The sequence below is a fragment of the Mytilus galloprovincialis genome, chromosome 3 (genome assembly GCF_965363235.1).
Source record: "Mytilus galloprovincialis chromosome 3, xbMytGall1.hap1.1, whole genome shotgun sequence".
NCBI lineage: Eukaryota > Metazoa > Mollusca > Bivalvia > Mytilida > Mytilidae > Mytilus > Mytilus galloprovincialis.
Window position 1 is genome coordinate 45,012,663 of NC_134840.1, and position 23,796 is coordinate 45,036,458.

Sequence of the window (23,796 nt, forward strand, 5' to 3'; positions counted from 1 at the left end):
GTGCGTCCAATATTCTGAATAAAGGCTACCATGTTTTTTGTGATAGCTTCTTTTGCTCACAAAACCTAGCTTCACGACTTATTCAAACTACTACATATATTACAGGTAGCTATTTAAAGTAAAGCAAATTAAATGTAGAATGTTCACCTTATATAGGTGTACCGATGTTTTTGACTTTTCACAATTTTATTATCACTATTTTCAACTTCGAACAGTGCATGGTAATGACATTTTTAGTCAGTCTAAGTGTTATAAAAACTTCCCAAAATTAAACAATAAAGGTCAGATAAACAAGACAAAAATGGAACCGCTACAAAATTAAAGAAATAAGAGAAAATAACATACAGTCAAGAAAATGGTTAAAAAATAATTTCACATTGAAACTTAAACAGAAATACTGACCCCGTAAAATAAACCTGATGTGAACTCGTGCACTCTGGAATGGTAAGCTGACATTTTAAAATACACCAAATGTGTACATATAAACAGTTCGTTTAAAATATAATACTTGCATTTCAGTCAATATATCTCCTTAGATATGCACATGTACGTAGTGTTACTATTATTTCTTAAAGTTATACATAGTATATACATATGTCAATAGATCGCATAGGCAACATTGGGAAACGTGCCGATTTTTTTTTTCTTTTTTCAGGAACTCTTAGAAAGAATCGGCCTATGCCGAACACCATTCGTAACGCGAATCCGACACCTGACAATCCTGTTTACATGAGAAAGGGTAAAATGTTATGCGCCGCTTTTAGAGATATGGATGGGAAAAAACCAGTACGAATGCTAAGTACGGCATTTTCAGCTCAACATCTTCCCTCAGGTCGCCCACGCATCGTGAACGGGTACAATAAAAATATGGGAGCAGTTGACACAACAGATGCCATAATGAAAGCGTACGGTGGACACCGAAAAAATCGTAAACCGTGGAAGAAAGTTGTCCTACATTTATTTCACCGCATTGTACATAACGCCTATATCTTGTATCAAAAAAACACGTCGGACACACCAGTAAAATCCAGACTTCGATTCATCCAGGAGATTGTTGAATCTTTATCCGGAATCCGAAGTGAACAGCCTCGACAACGGAGCCGACACCAGCCAGCGCGGTCTGTAAGTACCTTGCCTGACAGAAAGGACTGTTGCGTGTGTTCCAACCGCAGCCACGGTGGTAGGAAGAGGAGCAGAACAGTATGCAATTTTTGCAAGAAAGGCCTCCATAAGGACTGTGTTTCCTTGCACGAAGACTGTAGAGAACTTTAATTAGGCCTTATCGATCATTAAATCATCTGACCATTATAGTCTCATTGTCTTTGCATTAATAAAATTGACCAGATCACATTTACATCTTAAAAAGGAGAAAAAAAACATCAACAAATTACTATGATAGTCTATAAGTTAACATACGTTGTATTTATCACTCAAAGTTTTCGGATGCCTCAAATATTGCCCTGTTTAAAAATATTCTATGGTGCACACGTATTGTAAATTATTAATTTAACTTAATATTTGCATATTTTTAATATCATTTCATGCCGACCAAGATATACACAAATGAAACAATGGGCATTTGGATAATCTTGACGTTGACGGTTTTATTGGGTTTTCAATGGCAAACGTCTGTGTTGAAGTAATATTTAGCCCTCTTGCTGCCGGAGGGACACATATGTCCAAACCGGCAGTGCCGGAGGGACACATATGTCCATGGATAAATTTATGCAAGCTTCTTATCAATGCTGTATCTCTTTCAATTAAAATACGGAAGAATAAACAGGGTTATGTTTTTCTCCAATTGGTCCCAAATGTAGTGGTCATTTTGTCGTGACGTCATATATCGAATGACGTTGTTGTTTGGCATGTTACGTCACAGACGTTGAGCTGTCGTATTTTCCGGCATATGAAATGCAACCTTGAAAAACGGTCGGCAGCAAGAGGGTTAGCAACGTCATCGACGTAACGTCTTTTTGGTTTTTGAAAAATTCTGGCAGTGAAAAGGTTAAGTAAGTAAGTAATTTTTATTGGTTTGAAATCCAAAATTACAGGATTGATACCAAGACAATACAAAACATACAAACATATATATCATACCAAAGTCATAAACATTGTATATATATATTTATCATATATTTCAACAGAAGAGTATTATATTATATGAACTGTTTTCTGATCCATAGCACTGGGTTACCTTCAGTTCTACTTTTGTCTTGTTTCAAAGGCCTTAAAAGAACTGCTCAATTACTTATCCGAAGCACCTGGGTTACCTTACAATTTGCGTGCTGTTGTTTTAAAAATATTTTGTTTATTATTGTATTAATTTGTGTGTTTTGTATTTTTCATAGTTGCATTTAGTGTGCCAAAAAATATGAAAACTTGATGTTCGTGACGTCACATACAATATGAAAACTCGACGTTCGTGACGTCACATACCAAACAATGACGTCATTCAAAAAATTTACCTATTTTGAGGAAAAATTTTCTTAAGCCAAAAAAAACCCAAAACTGACTTTATGTAAAAAAAAAAAAAAAAAAAAAAAAAAAAAGTAGGGGTGTGATAAAGGGTATGCGATAAAGGGTGCGCATCAAAGTTGCGCGATATGGATTAAACAGCAGGCTATTTATCACATATGCAAAACTACTGTATTTACTACTAAACATATGATAAAGCGTATAATACATGGCAAAATCCGTATCACATGCCGTATCACCCTCGGGCCTAAAGGCCCTTGGGCTGATATTGATGTCTCGGGATGATACGACATATGATACGGATTTTGCCATGCATTATTCTCTATATAATAAACGCCTTTTTGAAATAGTATAATGATTTTTCCAAACATGTGAAAAATTTAATGTAGCAAGTAACTGTTCAATCTTTTTAGCAAATCCATTGGTTAATTGCAGGTTTGAATAATATACATCTTTAAGTAAACAATTGTTATTGGATTTTATTACATGCAACCAGAAGCCAATTGACAGTTTTAAAGCTGCTATAAAAACTGGATACATACCAAGTTCAGCTAGTACTGCTAAATTGACAGCTGATTTATTAACTCCAATTAAAGTTTTTGCAAATTTAATCTGAATTTTAATGGTAGCCAATGACCAATATTTTGACTCTAGATTAGTAATATCTTTTATCATATAAAGAGACCAAACTTCACTACAATAAAGAAGAATAGGTTTAACACAAGCATCAAAAAGTATTATGTGAGGTAGAACATTGATATCTTCAGAAAATAACAGTTTTCTAATACAAAATATAGCTTTTGAGGCTTTTTTACAAAGAAGTCTCATTGCTTCTGTAAAACTACTAGATGGTTTAAACAGTATACCCAAATATTTATATTCTGTACAGTGTTCCAAAATATTATTACTAAAAACAAACTTGTCTTTTGTAAGTTTTTTACCTGATTTGTTAAAAATCATAATTTTGGTTTTGTCAAGATTTACTGTTAAATCCCAACTAGTACAATATAAACTAAGCTTGTCACGGCATTTTTGCAAGCCATTAGCGAATTCAGAAATAAGGACTAAATCATCAGCATATAACAGACATGATATATCATTATCATTTAACTTGGATGGTTCACATGTGGAGTCAAAAATAGATGGTAAATCATTAATATATAAAGAAAATAATGTAGGGCTTGCCTTAAAATACACCCTTGTTTTACCCCAACTGAGGAATTAAAAAAAATCAGTTATACCTTCCGAGATCTTTACCGAGTACAAAACCTCTTTATACATATCTTTCATTATACTAAAAAAGGGACCATCTATGTTGTAATAAGACAATTTGTAAAATAGGGCATCTCTGTTAATAGTATCAAATGCCTTCCTGAAATCAATGAAACAGGCATTTTTAACGACCATTCTGTTAAAGACCAAATTCCTGGATATTTTGATAATACTGAACTCCCTCTCATTTGTTATATTTACAAGAAATCTACCCGAAAATATGTGTTTAATTATAGCCAATTGTGTAAAGATGTAAATATCACTGAAAATACACCTATGTCGTGTAATTGCAGTAATTCAGAATACACCTATGGACCAATTTCCCATGTTATAACAGGAGACCTTAACATCGTTCGCGACCGAGAGTTAAAATCATTCCTCAGTAAAGGACCTAAATATCGTCCCCCGTCAACTATTAACTGGAATGAGTGTCGTAATATCATCAACGACTCACTCCGCGCCTACTGTTTGAAATGGGTAAAACGGGAAAAAGCTGACAAAAAATCTTTGGACTCTTTTTTTAATTCAGTAATGAAGATAGTTGATATTCGAATACAACATTTTAAAGAACATTTTACCCTCAACAAAAACTATAAAAACCCTATTTCACGTATCAAAAATAAACTAACAGAACTAGCCAAGGAATTTGTTTTTGTCCCGGCTGATAAAGCTGCTAATAATATCATTATTGTTTGACGTAAATTTTATATAGAGGTTCTGCAAAAGGAAATCACGAATTCACCAACATTCCAACTGACTTCATTTTCAGAAAACGACATCTGTAACAAACATAAACTTTTAGCTACTTCTTTACAAGCAGAACCAAACACAATGAAAGTCCCAACTATGTACTGGCTTCCGAAGCTGCACAAAAAACCTTACAAATATAGATTTATTTCATCTTCCAGCCATTGTTCAACTACTAAATTGTCTGTTTTACTTACTAGTACACTTGGTACAATAAAAAACCTGATAATAAATTGTTCAAATAAGGCCTTTGAAAATAGTGGAATTAATTACTTTTGGAGTGTCAAAAACTCGTTGGAAGTACTTGATAAATTGCATGCATATATTGGTGATTTTGAATCTGTTCAAAGTTTTGATTTTTCTACCCTATATACCACTTTGCCTCATATTCTTATTAAGAAAAAATTCACATCCCTAATTAACTGGGCATTTAAAAAGTCGGAATGCGAGTACATATGTTCAAACTCTTTTAGATCATTTTTTAGTAGCAATAAACAAAAGAACTATGTCAATTGGACATGCTTTGATACTATTTATGCACTTGAATTTTTACTTGATAACATTTGTGTTCGCTTTGGAGATTCCGTATATCGTCAAGTTATTGGAATTCCAATGGGGACTAACTGTGCACCACTTATTGCGGACCTGTTTTTGTATTGTTATGAGTTACAATTTATGACTAAAATTAGCAAAGACCCATCAAAACAACATTTGATACAAAAATTTAACAATACTTTTAGATATTTGGATGATATATTGGCTCTAAATAATGACGACTTCAGTATGTATACTAAAGAAATTTATCCTGTAGAACTTACTTTAAATAAAGCTAATGATAACAATGACCACTGCCCTTTCCTCGATCTTGATATCTATATCATAAACGGGAAGCTTAATACAAAAATTTATGATAAAAGAGATGATTTTTCATTTCCTATTGTTAATTATCCATTTTTAGATGGTGACGTTCCCTTGTCACCATCTTATGGTGTTTATATATCTCAACTTGTACGATTCGCTCGTGTATGTAACAATGTATTAGATTTTAGCGAGAGAAATTTATGTATTACTGAAAAATTATTACACCAGGGTTTTCGATATCACAAACTGGTCAAAACATTTACTAAATTTTATCACCGGTATAAGGAAATAATTCGTAAATATAACTCAACATGCAGACATCTTATACGTTCAGGTATTTCACATCCAAAATTTTATGGAAATATTCTTTATAAAGCACAAAAATGTCAGTATTCTCCTCAGAAACTAACAAAACCTTTAAATAGACTTATTAAAAGGGGATATAGTTACGATACTGTTGTCAGGTCATTAAAGATTGCATATTTTGGCTTTAACATTGATTCACTGATAGGGTCTTTGCATCGGAACTAAACACATTTATTTCTAAAAAAACAGTTGTTGGCATGACACGGGTTATGTTCTTCTCATATATTTTATGATAGTATGATACTAAACCCCTAACGGGAGGGATTGTACCTGATATTCATATGATGAAGACATAATCTTTCAATCAGTTTAATTGAGGTCTGGAGCTGGCATGTCAGTTAACTGCTAGTAGTCTGTTGTTATTTATGTATTATTGTCATTTTATTTATTTTCTTTTGTTACATCTTTTGACATCAGACTCGGACTTCTCTTGAACTGAATTTTAATGTGCGTATTGTTATTCTTTTACTTTTCTACATTGGCTAGAGGTATAGGGGGAGGGTTGAGATCTCATAAACATGTTTAACCCCGCCGCAATTTTGCGCCTGTCCCAAGTCAGGAGCCTCTGGCCTTTGTTAGTCTTGTATGATTTTAATTTTTAGTTTCTTGTGTATAATTCGGAGTTTAGTATGACGTCCATTATCACTGTACTATTATGCATATTTTAGGGGCCAGCTGAAGGACACCTACGGGTGCGGGAATTCTCGCTACATTGAAGACCCATTGGTTGCCTTCGGCTGTTGTTTGCTCTATGGTCGGGTGGTTGTCGCTTTGACATATTCACCATTTCCTTTCTCAATTTTATTATATATCTTTTTTGATGATTTAAATGCTTTATCAATTATGGTTTTGAGAGTTAAAACAAGATCACTCGTTCGACTTCCCTCTCTGAATCCAATTTGCTCGCGACAAATAAGTTTATTTCCGTCAAGATACTTTTCTAATCTGTTATATAAAACTTTAAGAAAAAAATTTCCTAAACAACTTGAAAGGGCTATACCTCGATAATTAGATGGATCATTATAATAAAACACCCACCCTTAACTTTTTTCTCCATAAAGTTGGGTAGATACCAGACTTAAGAATAAGATTAAACAATTTTACATAAACATCAATATTCATATAACAAGATATTTGTAACATTTCATTTGTAATACAATCTGAACCACTTGCTTTATTATTCTTTAAAAATTTTGCTGCAATAACCACCTCCTCAGTTGTAATAGAACTGTTCAAAATCTTAGTACATGTGTTGCAATCTTTAAAAGCAGTATACTCTTTCTTATCATTACAAACATTTTTATCATAATCAATATTCATTAGTTTATTAAAATATTCAAACCATTCTTTAGGTTGTATGTTAGAGCTAGGATCCTTAAAGTTCTCCTTTTTAGCTCACCTGGCCCAAAGGGCCAAGTGAGCTTTTCTCATCACTTGGCGTCCGGCGTCCGTCGTCGTCGTCGTCCGTCGTCGTCGTCCTGCGTCCGGCGTTAACTTTTACAAAAATCTTCTCCTCTGAAACTACTAGGCCAAATTTAACCAAACTTGGCCACAATCATCATTGGGGTATCTAGTTTAAAAATTGTGTCCGGTGACCCCGCCAACTAACCAAGATGGCCGCCATGGCTATAAATAGAACATAGGGGTAAAATGCAGTTTTTGGCTTATAACTCAAAAACCAAAGCATTTAGGGCAAATCTGACATGGGGTAATATTGTTAATCAGGTTAAGATCTATCTGCCCTGAAATTTTCAGATGAATCTGACATTCCGTTGTTAGGTTGCTGCCCCTGAATTGGTAATTTTAAGGAAATTTTGTTGTTTTTGGTTATTATCTTGAATATTATTTCAGATAGAGATAAACTGTAAAAGGCAATAATGTTCAGCAAAGTAAGATCTACAAATAAGTCAACATGACCAAAATGATCAGTTGACCACTTTAGGAGTTATTGCCCTTTATAGTCAATTTTTAACCATTTTTCGTAAATCTTAGTAATCTTTTAGAAAAATCTTCTCCTCTGAAACTGCTGGGCCAAATTATTTGAAACTTGGCCACAATCATCATTGGGTTATCTAGTTTTAAAATTGTGTCCGGTGACCCCGCCAACTAACCGAGATGACCGCCATGGCTATAAATAGAACATAGGGGTAAAATGCAGTTTTTGGCTTATAACTCAAAAACCAAAGCATTTAGAGCAAATCTGACATGGGTAAAATTGTTAATCAGGTGAAGATCTATCTGCCCTGAAATTTTCAGATGAATTGGACAACCTGTTTTTGGGTTGCGGCCCCTGAATTGGTAATTTTAAGGAAATTTTGCTGTTTTTGGTTATTATATTGAATATTATTATAGATATAGGTAAACTGTAAACAGCAATAATGTTCAGCAAGGTCAGATTTACAAATAAGTCAGCATGACCAAAATGGTCAGTTGACCTCTTTAGGAGTTATTGCCCTTTAAAGTCAATTTTTAACCATTTTTCGTAAATTTTATATATCTTTTACTAAAATCTTCTTCTCTGAAACTGCTGTGCCAAATTGATTCAAACTATGCCACAATCATCTTTGGCGTTTCTTGTTTAAAAAATGTGTCCGGTGACCTGGCCATCAAACCAAGATGGCTGCCACGGCTAAAAATAGAACATAGGGGTAAAATGCAGTTTTTGGCTTATAACTCAAAAACCAAATAATTTAGAGAAAATCTGACATGAAGTAAAATTGTTAATCAGGTGAAGATCTATCTGCCCTGAAATTTTCAGATGAATTGGACAACCTGTTTTTGGGTTGCGGCCCCTGAATTGGTAATTTTAGGGAAATTTTGCTGTTTTTGGTTATTATATTGAATATTATTATAAATATAGGTAAACTGTAAACAGCAATAATGTTCAGCAAAGTAAGATCTACAAATAAGTCAACATGAACGAAATGGTCAATTGACCCCTGTAGGAGTTATTGACCTTTGTAGTCAATTTTCAATCTGCTTCCTTTGTTTAATATTCACATAGACCAAGGTGAGCGACACAGGCTCTTTAGAGCCTCTAGTTCGTAAATCTTAGTAATCTTATAGAAAAATCTTCTCCTCTGAAACTACTGGGCCAAATTTAACCAAACTTGGCCAAAATCATCATTTGGGTATCTAGTTTAAAAAATGTGTCCGGTAACCCGGCCAACGAACCAAGATGGCCGCCATGGCTAAAAATAGAACATAGGGGTAAAATGCAGTTTTTGGCTTATAACTCAAAAACCAAAGCATTTAGAGCAAATCTGACATGGGGGGTAAAATTGTTCATTAGGTCAAGATCTATCTGCCCTGAAATTTTCAGATGAATCAGACATTCCGTTGTTGGGTTGCTGCCCCTGAAATGGTAATTTTAAGGAAATTTTGCTGTTTTTGGTTATTATCTTGAATATTATTATAGATAGAGATAAACTGTAAACAGCAATAATGTTCAGCAAAGTAAGATCTACAAATAAGTCAACATTATCAAAATGGTCAGATGACCACTTTAGGAGTTATTGCCCTTTATAGTCAATTTTTAACCATTTTTCGTAAATCTTAGTAATCTTTTAGAAAAATCTTCTCCTCTGAAACTACTGGGCCAAATTTAACCAAACTTGGCCATAATCATCATTGGGGTATATAGTTTAAAAAATGTGTCCGGTGACCCGGCCAACGAACCAAGATGGCCGCCATGGCTAAAAATAGAACATAGGGGTAAAATGCAGTTTTTGGCTTATAACTCAAAAACCAAAGCATTTAGAGCAATCTGCCATGTGATAAAATTGTTTATTAGGTCAAGATCTATCTGCCCTGAAATTTTCAGATGAATCGGACCACCCGTTATGGGGTTGCTGCCCCTGAATTGGTAATTTTAAGGAAATTTTGCAGTTTTTGGTTGTTATCTTGAATATTATTATAGATAGAGATAAACTGTAAACAGCAATAATGTACAGCAAAGTAAGAACTAAAAATAAGTCAGTATGACCAAAATAGTCAATTGACCCCCTAAGGAGTTATTGCCCTTCATAGTCAATTTTTAACAATTTTCTTAAAATTTGAAGATTTTCAATAACATTTTCCACAGAAAGTACTGTTATAGATAGAGATAATTGTAAGCAGCAAGAATGTTTAGTAAAGTAAGATCTACAAACACATCACCATCACCAAAACACAATATTGTCATGAATCCATCTGTGTCTATTGTTTGATATTCACATAGACCAAGGTGAGCGACACAGGCTCTTTAGAGCCTCTAGTTTAGTTTTTTAATTGTTTTCCAAAAATCATTTGGACAGCTATTATTTGAATCTATAATCTGTTTTATCATTTTATGTCTAAATTGTCTATATTTTTTCCTTATGAGTTTATTTAGTTCCTTTTTATGATATAATACTTTGTGTCTAAGACCGTCATTCCAGGGATCAGTACATAATTTTCTAGTCAGACTCTTTAGGGACCTATATTTAGATTCACATTCTTTATCATAATATGGCTTTTTTATTTTTCTTCGTTTACTTCTCTTGTCTTTTACAGGGGTCCTATTAGTATTACTTTAAAAAGCAGCATTGTATAATACTAATGATATACTGGCGACGGTGTCATTAACACTCTGAGTTACATTGGAATTAAATGTACAGCCCGTAACAGAGAAGTGATCGAATTGATGTTTCTTTACCGTCAAAATTAGCTACGTTATCGACAAACTTAATTGAGTAGTGACCGAACTATTGGTACTTTAACGTTAAAGAGATTGACAATGCTGACAAACTTTCATGTGTCGATAATCAAGTGTAATACCGATAATATTGAAAATAATTCTAATAATATGAAACAAAATATGTCCATGCACCATTTCGATTGGGCGAAAAGTAGTCATTTCTTCAAAGTCAGAACAGAAAAAAAGATTTATGGAAGGACGTCTTGATAGTATTATTTCCTTTACAATTTTACCCAAAACTAAAAGAAATATACTGGTAAACAATTAAAAAGGTGTTTGATAGGGATGAAGTCCTTTATTTTTTCGGACTACAATATGTACCGTATGAGTGATGGATTTGAATTCAATCAATAACTTTGAAATGTTTTCTCATATGTATACACAAAAGGGAGGACTGGTATTTGTACTTCTGTTAGAATATGTATTCGTCCGTTTCACATGCCAAACTTTTAGTACAGTTTAAACGGGAAAATTTTGTTAAGAATTTTTTTTGATATGACAAAATAACGAGCAAAACTATTTCTTGCAATGGCACACACAGAGAATATTTGGATTTCTAGTTCGGGTTTGAAAAATAAATTTCGCCTTTTCTTGAGCCTGTTTTGTACATTTAGTTTAACAGATATGATCCAATGGAAATTTTCACATGGAACCTTCGGTAAGTAGGAAAATGAAAAGATATGGGTTAATTTACAGAGAGACCACACTCCATCCATGAGAAAAACGGAGGGAATTTAAAAATCTAGAGGTCTCCACAAGGCTTTCAACAAGGGTGGAAACTCACTCCTTCTGAAAAGCTCTAAATCGCCCCAACGTGTACATACGTTTGGTCATCAAGAGATTCTGGTTTCTCTTTTTGTGTGTCATAAACATTCAATTCGGATTTGAATTTAATTTACCGAAACATTTCCGTACATTAAATTTTAGGACGGTCAGAACATTTTAAGGACACAACAGATCGAAGTACAATTTTAAGTAGTACATAGATGTGCAATAATTCAGCTTCCTGTACATGTTCATGAAAAAAACACCATTTTTTTACAATAAAAAATCTCAAAATGTCCGTTAACAATGAAAAAGTTTGACCATGAAAAATCACATATCTAAGAAAAGCAGTCGTTTAATTGATTATAAGAAAGTTTCAGTATGTCATGTCAAATTTCTTTAATTTGAGAGTTTTCCTTTAGTTACAAATGTAGCTCCATGTCTGATGGTGAAATAAAAATGAATGTCTCAGAAAGTGGTGAATTAGTTTCCATAAATGACAGATGAATCGGGCCAAGTTTAGTAACTTACAGTAAACAGACTACTGTAACATTGACGCACTCGTCGAACTGTTTAAAAGATTTGTGTTTATGACCAAAAATGTATATACAACTTCATTTATAAATTAATCTGAATTTCATAGCGCGTCGTCACAAAAATGAAAGTTATAAAAAAATTCTATAACCAGCAGATCTATACTTTTATAAAGAAAGTATTCTTTTACAAAAGGGTATTTATTATAAAATGGTCCTAACTATAGAATAGATAGTTTACCACAGAAAGCTTAAACGGAAGTTTCGACAATTTTAAACAGAAGAGATTTGAAAATAAATTTAACTTTAAATAATTACATTAGATGTATGTTTCATTATAATACTTTATTCTGATTAGCTAACAGCACATCACGTGTTATTCCGTAAGCAATTGTATCACTCAATAAAACTTTTCATTCATGATAGCACGTGGTCCCACAATAAAGTGCGCAGGTGAATTAAATAAAAACAATATAAAATTCGTTTTTTCTTGATCATAGCTAAAAAAAATGTAATTATAAGTATTGAATGCTTCTTTTTGTAACTTTATAGGGTTGTAAAAGCGTTGACCATGCGTACATTTTTAGAATGAAGCGCTTCCGCGCTTCATACAAAATGTACTTCGGTCAACGCTTTTACACCCCAATAAATTTACAAAAAGAAGCATTCAATTCTTAAATAAACACTGAAATAATTTTAATACCTCGAAGGTGTAAAAAATAAACCAACAATCTCAATCTTTAAAAGTGTCTTCATTGCACTAACCGACGAGTTCATGTTTACAGTAGAAACAGTGGATGTGACTCCAATAAATTCATTATCATTGTAGTCATGAATATTTATCGCTTATATTAAATTGATAAAGATTTTATCGAGGTCGCACCAACTGTTTCTACAGCTAAGATCAGTTACATGTACATGATGATCTCGTCGATTCGCACGACGAAGCCATTGTTTATGACAGAACACACATTCTAGATTATATATTTTTGTTTCCGTCAGTTCGAAAGTATTTGATCATTTCATAATTTGTGTCATGGACGAAGACATATGTTCGATTGAATAATGATTCCATCGTAACAATTGATAGAAATTTCGGAGATCCCGTATTTGATCCTTTACCGTTAAAATGAAAATGCCAATGACAGAGGTTGATTATAAAAAATGTTTTACTGTGTTAAAAGAACTTCGTTGGACATGAAATATTTTGTCGATGAAGAAAATTAAATTATGTCACTTCTGAAATAAGTTTGTCGATAATGTAACTTATTCTGACGGTAAAGAAACGCGAATTCGATCACTACTCTGTTACGGGCTGTTTATTATTCTCATCTATTTTTTGGGTTAAATTATCTACGTCAGAATTGATAGTTCCAAAGTTCACTTTCAACATATTGGACTTAAAATTTTCTTCTCGTTTAGTAGTCCATTTAACTCTTCTAAGAGTAGGCTTAATTGCGAATGTATAGTTATTGAAATTGGACAGTGATCAGATATTGTTGGTTCAAATTATCCTACACTAAAATTGACAATATTTGGCAAAAATTCAGATGAACATAAACAATAGTCATCAATCGACACACCATTATGATTATAGAAAGTGACTTTACCTTTTGAATCACCGAGAGTTCTTCCATTAAGCTATATTTTACAATATCTGCTTCAAGTTTCTCAAAAATTTGTTTATCAAAATTTTTCTTAATGTGTAAGATGAGTTTGAGGGAGGAATATATAAAAAACATAAAAATGCATTTCTATCAAAACAGAAAAATGTCTTGTCTAGTTTAAACCACATTATATCATCCATTGATTTATCCATTAACTTTACACCTGATAATATTTCCTTCTTAAAACATGTAGCTAAACCACCTCTAAATTTATTTGAATCAGATGATCTACAGTTTACAAAACATTTATAACCATCATAGTTTAAAATCTCTTTGGCGGGGATATGTGTTTCTGAAAGACCTACAATGTCTGCAGTCATAATTTGAATATTATCATCATCTAGTTTACAAACTCTGTTACCACTTATTCTTTTAAATAATCCATTAACATTCCAAGAGCTGATAGATGTTTGCTTTGAAACTTTTATACACATGATCAAAATGTAAATTTGAATTAACCTTTCAAAATGCACAGGGGTTGGTGAATTGAAAAACAGATAGAGAAATTAAAAGTAAAAAATGAAATAGAAAATGACTATCACTGTTTAATTATTTTCAAGTGTAAAACCTTACTTGTTTTAATTATTTTCCTTTTTTTCAACTTTGACTATAACATATGAAATAAATAAAATAAAGTGCTTTCCCTATACTAGCATACAAGCTGGAAAGTTACTTTATACATGTATTTTCAAAACTATGATAAAGTGGAAATAATACAAAGCTGTCTTTTGCCATCCTTGGCTAAATTTATCCCTATTTTACATACTAATATTAAATACTGAGAAATATAACTTCTGCATTAGCTTATGAAAATAATAATAATAATTAGAACCCTTAAGGATTTCTTAATATATATACATGTATATACCAAAATACATATTTTAATTAGGAATACAAATGATAAATTCTGTTATAGTCTACATTTTGTACATTATGTTTACTTTTCTAAGATCCAAATTCATGATACTGGTGAAAAACACTGGCTACTGCTAATGCAATACTATCCGCTAACTTTCTGTCATAGTATGTGTTGGGTGGTCCTTGATAGGTGTTACCAGCTGGAGCCTCAGAGTTTCGTCCTTGATCAAATCTATTACTATTCTTTCTATTAGGAGTATTGTATGGGTACTTGTAATCATTCCTATTGCTGATTGTGTCTTTTTGTGATTCTCTGTATACGTATGAATTCGCATATTGATTGTTTTGTGAATGTGAAGCCTGGTTCCTAGTTCGTGGGAATAAAGTGTTTCTTATGTTCCCAGCTAAAACACGAACTCCTTCATATTTATTGAGTCTAAATGCTTTTAAGAGCTACGTTTTCGCAGCTATAATAACCGTTTCACAAATGGTATCGGATATGTTCCTTACGTCGTAACTGCAATCCCCTTCCTTTTCATGAATGTGACTTACCGAATTAGACTATTTATAATATGAGCAACACGACTGGTGTCACGTGTGGAGCAGGATCTGCTTACCCTTCCGGAGCACCTGAGATCACCCTAGTTTTTTGTGGAGTTCGTGTTCCTTATTCTTTAGTGTTCTATGTTGTTTCATGTGTACTATTGTTTTTCTGTTTGTCATTTTCATTGTTAGCCATGGCGTTTTCAGTTTATTTTCGATTTATGAGTTTGACTGTCCCTCTGGTATTTTTCGTCCCTCTTCTATAAACAAACAGACCATACAAAAAAGTAAATACAACAATAAAAAATATGTAAACTGCCATATGTCATTACAGTTGTACGACTATGATTTTGGTATGATTAGGCCATTGGTGTTTTCTTTGCAAGTATTGTTGAACAGATTGTCATCTCGTGCCTTTTATACATACCTTTTTGGTAAAAGTTTTCCACATTTTTGACAGCCGTTCGTGAATGATACAAATTCACCGGCCTGCAGTCTTACCACAGCAAGTCGGCCAATGGGAACAAGACGCCCCCCCCCCCCCCAAACTGGTTAAGTAACCAATGTTCTAAATTTGCAGTTATTACAACGAAACCCCTACTGTAAGTAATAAGAAAACACCAAATTGTAAGTCATCAATAACGACAATGTACCAAATCTTCAGGAATTACAACGAAACTCCTCCTGTAAATTTAAAAAGAAGAAGTAGTGTAATTGCCAATACCCAGCTTTACACAAGGAACCAATTGACACCGAAATTGACACCGAAATTACCAACAATAGGTCACCTTCAACAAAAATGAGCAAAGCTCATACCACATAGTCAGCTATAAATGGTCCCAAAATGACAAATGCTCAAACGAGAAAACTAACGGCCTAATGTATGCGCATAAAAATGAACGAAAAACAAATATGTAAAGGACGACATCAAAAGATCGATGTAGGATAAAAAAAAACTTAAATCAAATAGTTTGGGGGTGGGGGGGTTAAAATTCTACAAGTTTTGTATATCTAAAATCGATTTTTACATATATCTCTATTGGTAAATCAATTTTTCCCAAATTAAGTTAAGAGGGGGGGTTGGGGTGTCAGTGAAAAAACTATGTGAATTAAGTTTTTTATCCTACATTGAACTTTTGATGTCGTCCCTAACACAGCACCACTGAACGGCAACTGTAAGTCTTCAACATACACAAATTTACCAAATCTACAGATATTACAACGAAACCCCTACTGTAAGTCGTAAACATACACTAATGTACCAAATCTTCAGGCATTACAACGAAAACCCTACTGTAAGTCACCAATATACACCGAGGTACCAAATCTTCGGGCATTACAACGGAAACCCTACTGTAAGTCACCAATATACACCCAAGTACCAAATATGCAGGCATTACAACGAAAACCCTACTGTAAGTCACCAATATACACCCAAGTACCAAATCTGCAGGCATTACAACGACACCCCTCCTGTAAGTCACCAATATACACCAAAGTACCAAATCTTCAGGCATTACAACTAAAACCCTACTGTAAGTCACCAATATACACCCAAGTACCAAATGTGTAGGCATTACAACGAAACCTTCCTTGTAAGTCACTAATACACACCAGTTTACCAAATCTGCAGGCATTACAAAATTACTTTTTATCAACTATTCAACCGGTTTTTGCAGGGTATATGTTTCTTTTCAATGTTGTGTTAAAAAAAAAAACTATATATCATTTATTAATAATTTTAATGTAGTATAAAATATTTTAACTTCTGTAACAATATATTATAGCAAGTCCGAATGTAATAAAGCTCGGCTACGTCCTGTATACCTTCGTGTTAGATATAACTAATGACTATTGCACTGTTTATATGTACATGTTACTTTGACATCTTAAAGGTATTATCCACTGAAGATCAAGTCATTAATGAGGAGACTGAATACAAATCAATAAGTACTCCTTTTCTGTAAAATAAAAATTGATATAATGTACATGTTATCTAAATATTTTCAATGGTTTTCTTTCCATCTTTCCATTTGATTATTTATTCTAGACGAGAAATTCTACAACATTTTGTTCAATTTTTGCAACATACAAAAAAACATGTTTTATAGCAATTATTCCATTTGTAAAAGAAAAAAAATAATTGATCACTCGTGTGCAAGTATTTGCATGTTAATATGTGAGTTAACGTTAACCACACAAAATGCATAAAAACAAAGAAAGTGTGCCTTGTACTATATTCATTTCTCATAACGCTAAATATGTACCACGTAAGGATGTTACAAATAATTCCTTTTCATACCACCCCATTTTACACTTGTCATTTTTGGAGACCTTAATAGTTTGCTGTTCGGCGTGGGCAAAGACTCCGTGTTGAAGCCTATATATAATGTTACCTATAATAGTTTACTTTTACAAATGGTGACTTGGATGGAGAGTTGTCTCATTGACACTCATATCACATATTCTTATATCTATATATCATTACAATACTTCAAAAATGGTACGCAGTCATAAATATATAAATCTAAAGCGTCCGTTTTCCAAATGTTATAAAGAGCTTTGGTTTTCAGTAATACTTGCATAGTAAGGCTTATCTTTTGTCTGTTGACATGCGTTTATAAAAAGCAAAGGGAGTCTCACAAAACAAGTTTAGTGATTATAAATATACTAAACCTGATACATGAAATCTTGGAGTAATCCTGAACTTTATAATTTCATTGTTTAAGGAACAAGGAACAAGTTTAAGATTTTTATTCAACAAAAGAAGTAAATATAGCATTTTAAAGTCTTTAATGTGCAACAAATTGCTCGTTTATCAGCATTAGTCAATACCGCATCGTAAATCTGTAATGCAAAGTGATAATATCAAACAGCCCGGGCTTTTTTTAATTTTTATCCCCCCTTTTGTCTTGATGGACATGACTCCAACTATGGGTAGCCAATGCATGCAGTCATATATTTTGTTATCGGTGCAGACATGCGAACGGATAAGCATGCAAGTACCAGGATACAACTTTCACTATATATATATACCCCTATAATTGCATACGTCCACTTGATTTCAACTTTGGTGTACAGTTATCTCATTCGCAATCATACGACATCTCCTTATTTGTGTTGCATTTTAGTCTTTTTTATTACGTCTTCGTGTTATAATATATAATACATTTTAACAAATAATTTCAGTGATAATGTATACAGATGTGATTGTATTAACAATACAAATACTCATGAATACATATAATTCATGCCACTTTATAATCAAAATATAAATTAAACAAAATTTTAAATTTCATAAGAGCAAAAGTTTAACTTTAAACAGAACGAAAATAACTAAATTATCATTATTATTAACATACCTGGAGCTACCATTATTTCATGCTTTTTAGACCTGATTCTTAAGAATGTTAAGTCATTTTGTGGGTCAATATCCCGAATCGCACTTCTAGCTTTTGCTGTCAAAGACTGTATTAATCCGGCATACTGGACTGTTGTTGGGTTATCCAATGTTGTTCTAATTGGAATACCTTTAAGATATTATACATAATTATAAATAACATACTGAATATAAGACGTACCAATGGTGTATTATTTTCTTATAAACACCTCCCGACCCTAAACTTATTACAGCCTGTTGTTTCTGTTTTTATTATCAACGCATGGGTCTTTTTTTCTGTGGTTGAAATTCCACATTATGTTTAAAATTTTACGGAATTATACCTTAAAACGAGATTCCGGTTTTTACACATATTTTAGAAAAGTACTGATGGTGACATCCAGGGATGGTATAATCTGTAATTGCGAACATCAATAATGAATATTTTGATCCAAATATTAGTATCAAGGTGGTGTGGTATGATTGCAAATGAAACATCTTTCAACAAAAGCAGACTAATCTAAAGAGAACAGATGTTCGCAATTACAAATCATATCGTACCTGTGGCCTTCAACACTGAGCAAAAACCACACCGGTAAATAACATATAGAAGGCCCGGTGTGAAATATGTAAAACAATTCTAAAGAGAAAACGTGCTAAATATACACAACAATGAACTAAAAACAATAATGGAAGATAACAAAAACAAGTTTGTGGCTTTGGGCAGTCGGGCATATGCAGAATGTGATTCAATTTAACAAGTGTAGATTTTAGAGTAAAACGTTTCCCCTGACTGGAAGATGATTTTTTTTGCACCTGTTTCTATGCTTAATATGAATATATTTTGCATTCTAACACGACTTATACTAGTAGTCGTTATCTATCAGTATACCAGTATACACTATTTAAGTTAAGGTTTTAAATTACTATTTAATTAGAATCATTTTCATAACAGCCTGGACAAACGCAATACTTATGATGGTAATACTACTGATCCCTTCACCTTTAACTTGCTTGTCATCAGTTGTCGATAACTGTGATTTTACGCTCACTCAGTCTGCCAGAGGCCTTCCAGTGTGTATTTGAATAGAATAAGAGGGAAAAGTACATGTAGGCGCACGAGAAGAAAAAAAGAAAGTTTTTGTATTCACAGATTATTCCTGTGCTAGTTAATTGTATTATTTGATTTAGGCGTTTAGAAACTTTGGAGACCCCACAGTTTAGATGTCTATAAGACGTACGATGTGACAAATGGGTGTTACATACGAATATTTACATAATCTGACCAAGTCAATTCATAACCTAAGCGTGCCAAGAGATGAAAATGATTCTAATAGTATTATTGTCTTTTCTTGTGATACCTTCATTGTTAACAACAATAGTTCCGACCACTCCAGGGTGTGTCTGTATTCTCTTCAGGGTTTCTTCTACTTCGTGAGACTGAAAAAATATATCTGTTATTGCCAAAGTGTACATAATTGTATATACAAATTAAATTAATCGTGGGGTGTATCTTAACTTAGACATCATCACGACAACCCTGTCACATACAAATGTATACTCAAAGCATACATGTATTGGGTACTAGGGTATACATCATTTTGCATCTGCATACCGATTGCGTATAGTATTTTTTTTTAAATGACTATTTTGATTAAATGATTCAAGGTCAGTGGTTTAATTAATAGACTGGTGTCAGCTGGTCATTGGCATTGTTACTTAAATAATAAATTGATTGCTGTTTAATTTGCAAACAAAATCCAGCACAAATATCTAGTCTATATAAATCTAGTCGATCAATGTAGCTAAAAATTGAGTAGGAACATTGGCATCGGAAAAGTTTGTGATCATGTTAACTCCGACTGAAATAATAATCAGAAAACAAGAATTGCTTCAAACAAAACTCATTGCGTAAACAAATAATGAACATTTTTAGTTACGTTAAAGATGCAAATCAAATAAAAAATTTGTATTCTGACAATCACGGTTTGCATTTTTTCAAATCTATATTTTTTACTTTTACATACATGTATGCTTTTGATTTGTAGCTTATAGACTACATACATTTGATATATCTTAAATTTTCACAATACATAATATATACATTTGTAATAAAATTGAGAAAGGAAATGGGGAATGTGTCAAAGCGACAACAACCCGACCATAGAGAAGACAACAGCCGAAGGCCATCAATGGGTCTTCAATGTAGCGACGAGAAATCTCCGCACCCGGAGGCGTCCTTCAGCTGGCCCCTTAAAAAATATGTATACTAGTTCAGTGATAATGGACGTCATACTAAACTCCGAATTATACACAAGAAACTAAAATTAAAATCATACAAGACTAACAAAGGCCAGAGATTCCTGACTTAGGACAGGCGCAAAAGTGCGTAACCACAGAAAACTATCTGTTTTGTTGTTGTTTTTATTTATTTTTTTTGGGGGGGGGGTTCTACTGTATTGGATTTTTTTTTTAATTGTTAATATGCTCTTTTATATTGCTCATGTTACAAAATGTTACCCTTGTCGAGGCAGGCCATACAAGAGTTGCGCCCTAGTTATGATACTCCATTCAGATTGAATATAATAAATATGTATATACATGTATATAAATAAAATAACGATGACTGAATGTTCCTTCAACAAAGCGTTTTTGTCGACAGTATAAGAATGAACTTTATACATTTGTACCACGATTTCCGTTGTTTATTTTGATGATAATGGTGAACGTGTGAAAATGTAAGATATATCAAAACTTACCATTCTTCTTGAATTATTGTAGAAAATTGGGTTTCTAGTTGACTTCCTATGTTGCTATGTACGAAAATATGTTTATCGGCATGCGTAGTTGTTGATTTCCGATTTAAATCATCATTTTTAAAGTAATTAAAATGTCAATTTTTGTAGTAAAATTGCAAGTTTATTGATTTTTAAAAGTGTTTGTAAATATACGCTCCAACAATTTACACATAATACAAGTAGGACGGAGAAATTTTAAGTAGTTTAAAGGTCTGACATCAAATATATTTATTATATATGTGTACAGTGAACCTCTTTCAGTGAATTTAAAAATAATAATAATAATATGCTAATGTTTACTATAATCTTCATTCAAATCATCAAGATTAGTCTAGAACAAAATAAGATGAATAGTGATAGATTTCAAGTAAAGGGGAAAGAGATGTGATGCGATGTATGGTATGCTTTTTCTATTCACCCGAGGATTCAAAACGATACATGAGAGCTTAGCCTAATTATGTATAGTAGTCACACCTGAAAGACATATCATAGTGTTGTTATACTCCCGATATCATTTTTTGTTTGGTTAAGACAGGAACATGTATATATTAGATATAAGAGTATTCTTCTAATTATTATTCTAAACACATAAATCTTCTATAGCTATATATGCAACAGATAGAATGAAACGAGCAGCATCTCTTTGCTCTTAGTGTGCTGTATAGAAATAAGAAGATGTGGTATGATTGCCAATGAGACAACTCTCCATCTACATTTGTAACTCACAATTTGTAAAAGTAAACCATTACAGGTCTCCATCTTTGTCCCAATGTGTAAAACGTTGACAATTGCAGGTCAAAGTACGGCCTTCAACACGGAGCCTTGGATCATACCAAACAGCAAGATATAAAGTACCCAAAATGACTGGTGTAAAACAATTCAAACAGAAAAACAACGAGTCACTGCTACAGAACCAGACAGATGAATATTTTAAAAATAGCACGTCCAAAAAGAACAATTACAGTCAAGAAATTTGATAACAACCAGATAAAATTAATTGTGGTAAATAAAAATAGAACAATACAAAGTGTTTTGAAATACCATCTAGTAAAACACCGCAATATTCAAACTCATTCTTCGTAATAAAAAAAAAGGATCAAGTGAAACCACCTCGAAGACACTGTACTGCGCGCACCGAGTATCGAGAGCTTCAACTGCTCTCGCGCACTGTAGACGGGGCTCTTTCTTTCTCTACCTTTGTATAAAAATCAGTATTGGTATCTTCAACGTATTCATACAGATACACTGATACAGATGATATTTCAGTATGAGCCTTAACAAACAAAAATACTTCGTTCAAATGTGGCATGTTCTCAAATGTTTTTGGGCCGTCGTATATATTTTTAAAGTGCAGTAGCTATTTTGACGACTCTGATTAATTTATCTGAATTCAACCTAGAAAACTAGCCTATTTCTATAGAAATGGCTATTTAACCGCACTGTTTATATAGTGAAATTTTGCCGGCGCTGTAAAAATAGAACATTACAGTCTTTACTAAAATTAATTAAAATCAATGAAGACAAGTCCCGTTACGGTAAAGAAAGTCCCATGTAAGCGGCAGCCAAGTTAAAAAAAAAACATTTTGTTTACTCTCATGCAATATTTATGAAGCTATGCATGTGATTTACTTTACAGCTAATTTCCTATTGCATGTAGAACAAAACTTTGGTTAGCTTGCTTGCTTGGTTTTTATATTGTATAATCCATAGGATAACACCCAATTAAATTCAAATATAATATATTCAGATTAAACAATGCCTATATAATCTGTTTAAAGATGTCAATCTAATTTACAAAGATACAAAGCTTGTATTAACAATTATACAAACAAAGCAAGCAAGCCAAACAAAGTTTTACTTTGCAAACATTAGGAAATCAGCTGTAAATTGTATATAATGTTTAAATTTATCAAATTTAAGATGCAATCATAATTTTACCTCTTATTTTTTTTTTCATGATTTGATTTAATTTTGGTGTTTTAACTTCACTTCTAAGCTCCGCTTTGGGGCTATTTCTTGGCGACCAGTTTTTATTGGTGGAGGAAGCCGGAGTGACCGGATAAAACCACCGACATTCGATAGGAAAACTAACAATCCTAGTCTATTAAGATTGGAGTCGAGTGCATCCGTACGAGCGGGATTTGAACTCACATTGATAGAAATGGAGATAGTTATTATATATTTGAGATCCAAATGTATTTGAATTGTCTTTATATACAAGCAGATATGGTATCAGTGCCAATCAGACAACTCTCCGTCCAAGACATAATTTGTAAAAGTAAATTATTGTAGCTAAAAGTCTCCAGCACGGAGCTTTGGTTCAAACCGAACCGCAAGCTACAAAGGACCCAAAAATTACCGTAATGTAAAATCATTCAAACAGGAAAGCCAATGAACGGTTTATTAATCTATATAAAAACCAGAGGCTCCAATGAGCCTGTGTCGCTCACCGATATTTTTATTTACAATTGATGCATAAATGAATTGAATCGTTATTCTTTTGCTTTAGTTTCAGATATATAAGCCAAAAACTGGATTTTACCCCTATATTCTATTTAAAGCTATGTCTGCCAAGTTGGTTGGCGCAGACAGGGTCCTCAGACACATTTTTAAACAAGATACCCTAGTGATGATTGTGGCTAAATTTGGTTAAATTTGGATAAGTTGTTTCAGAGGGTAAGCCTTGTAAAATATTACAAAAATTGTTGAAAATTGACTTAAAAGGGCAACGATTCCTTATAGGGTCAATCGACCATTTTGGTCATGTTGACTTTATTGTAGATCTTACTCTGTAAAACGGCTTTATTTCTGTTTA

The 23,796-nt window shown here is 32.9% G+C and overlaps 1 protein-coding gene and 1 long non-coding RNA gene across 2 annotated transcripts in view; both read right to left on the minus strand.

The window, feature by feature from the left end:
- LOC143068081 (uncharacterized) overlaps nucleotides 1-23,796 on the minus strand; it is a 126,156-nt gene that overhangs the window by 14,802 nt on the left and 87,558 nt on the right. The gene's annotated exons all lie outside the window — the stretch shown is intronic.
- LOC143068073 (dynein light chain roadblock-type 2-like) lies at nucleotides 16,530-21,085 on the minus strand. Its single transcript, XM_076241818.1, has 4 exons — nucleotides 20,943-21,085; nucleotides 19,545-19,623; nucleotides 18,167-18,334; nucleotides 16,530-16,765 (listed from the first exon to the last, which is right to left on the minus strand). Exons 1-4 carry the CDS (start codon nucleotides 20,943-20,945, stop codon nucleotides 16,725-16,727), a joined length of 291 nt encoding a protein of 96 aa, XP_076097933.1. The 5' UTR covers nucleotides 20,946-21,085; the 3' UTR covers nucleotides 16,530-16,724.

Bases quoted from the DNA above. Each gene is read 5' to 3' on its own strand.
- LOC143068073 (XM_076241818.1), bottom strand. The intron at 18,335-19,544 runs GTATCACAAGAA...AATATCTTAAAG, and splicing joins TATTGTTGTTAACAATGAAG to GTATTCCAATTAGAACAACA. The intron at 16,766-18,166 runs GTATGTTAATAA...TTTATTTTACAG, and splicing joins TGAAATAATGGTAGCTCCAG to AAAAGGAGTACTTATTGATT.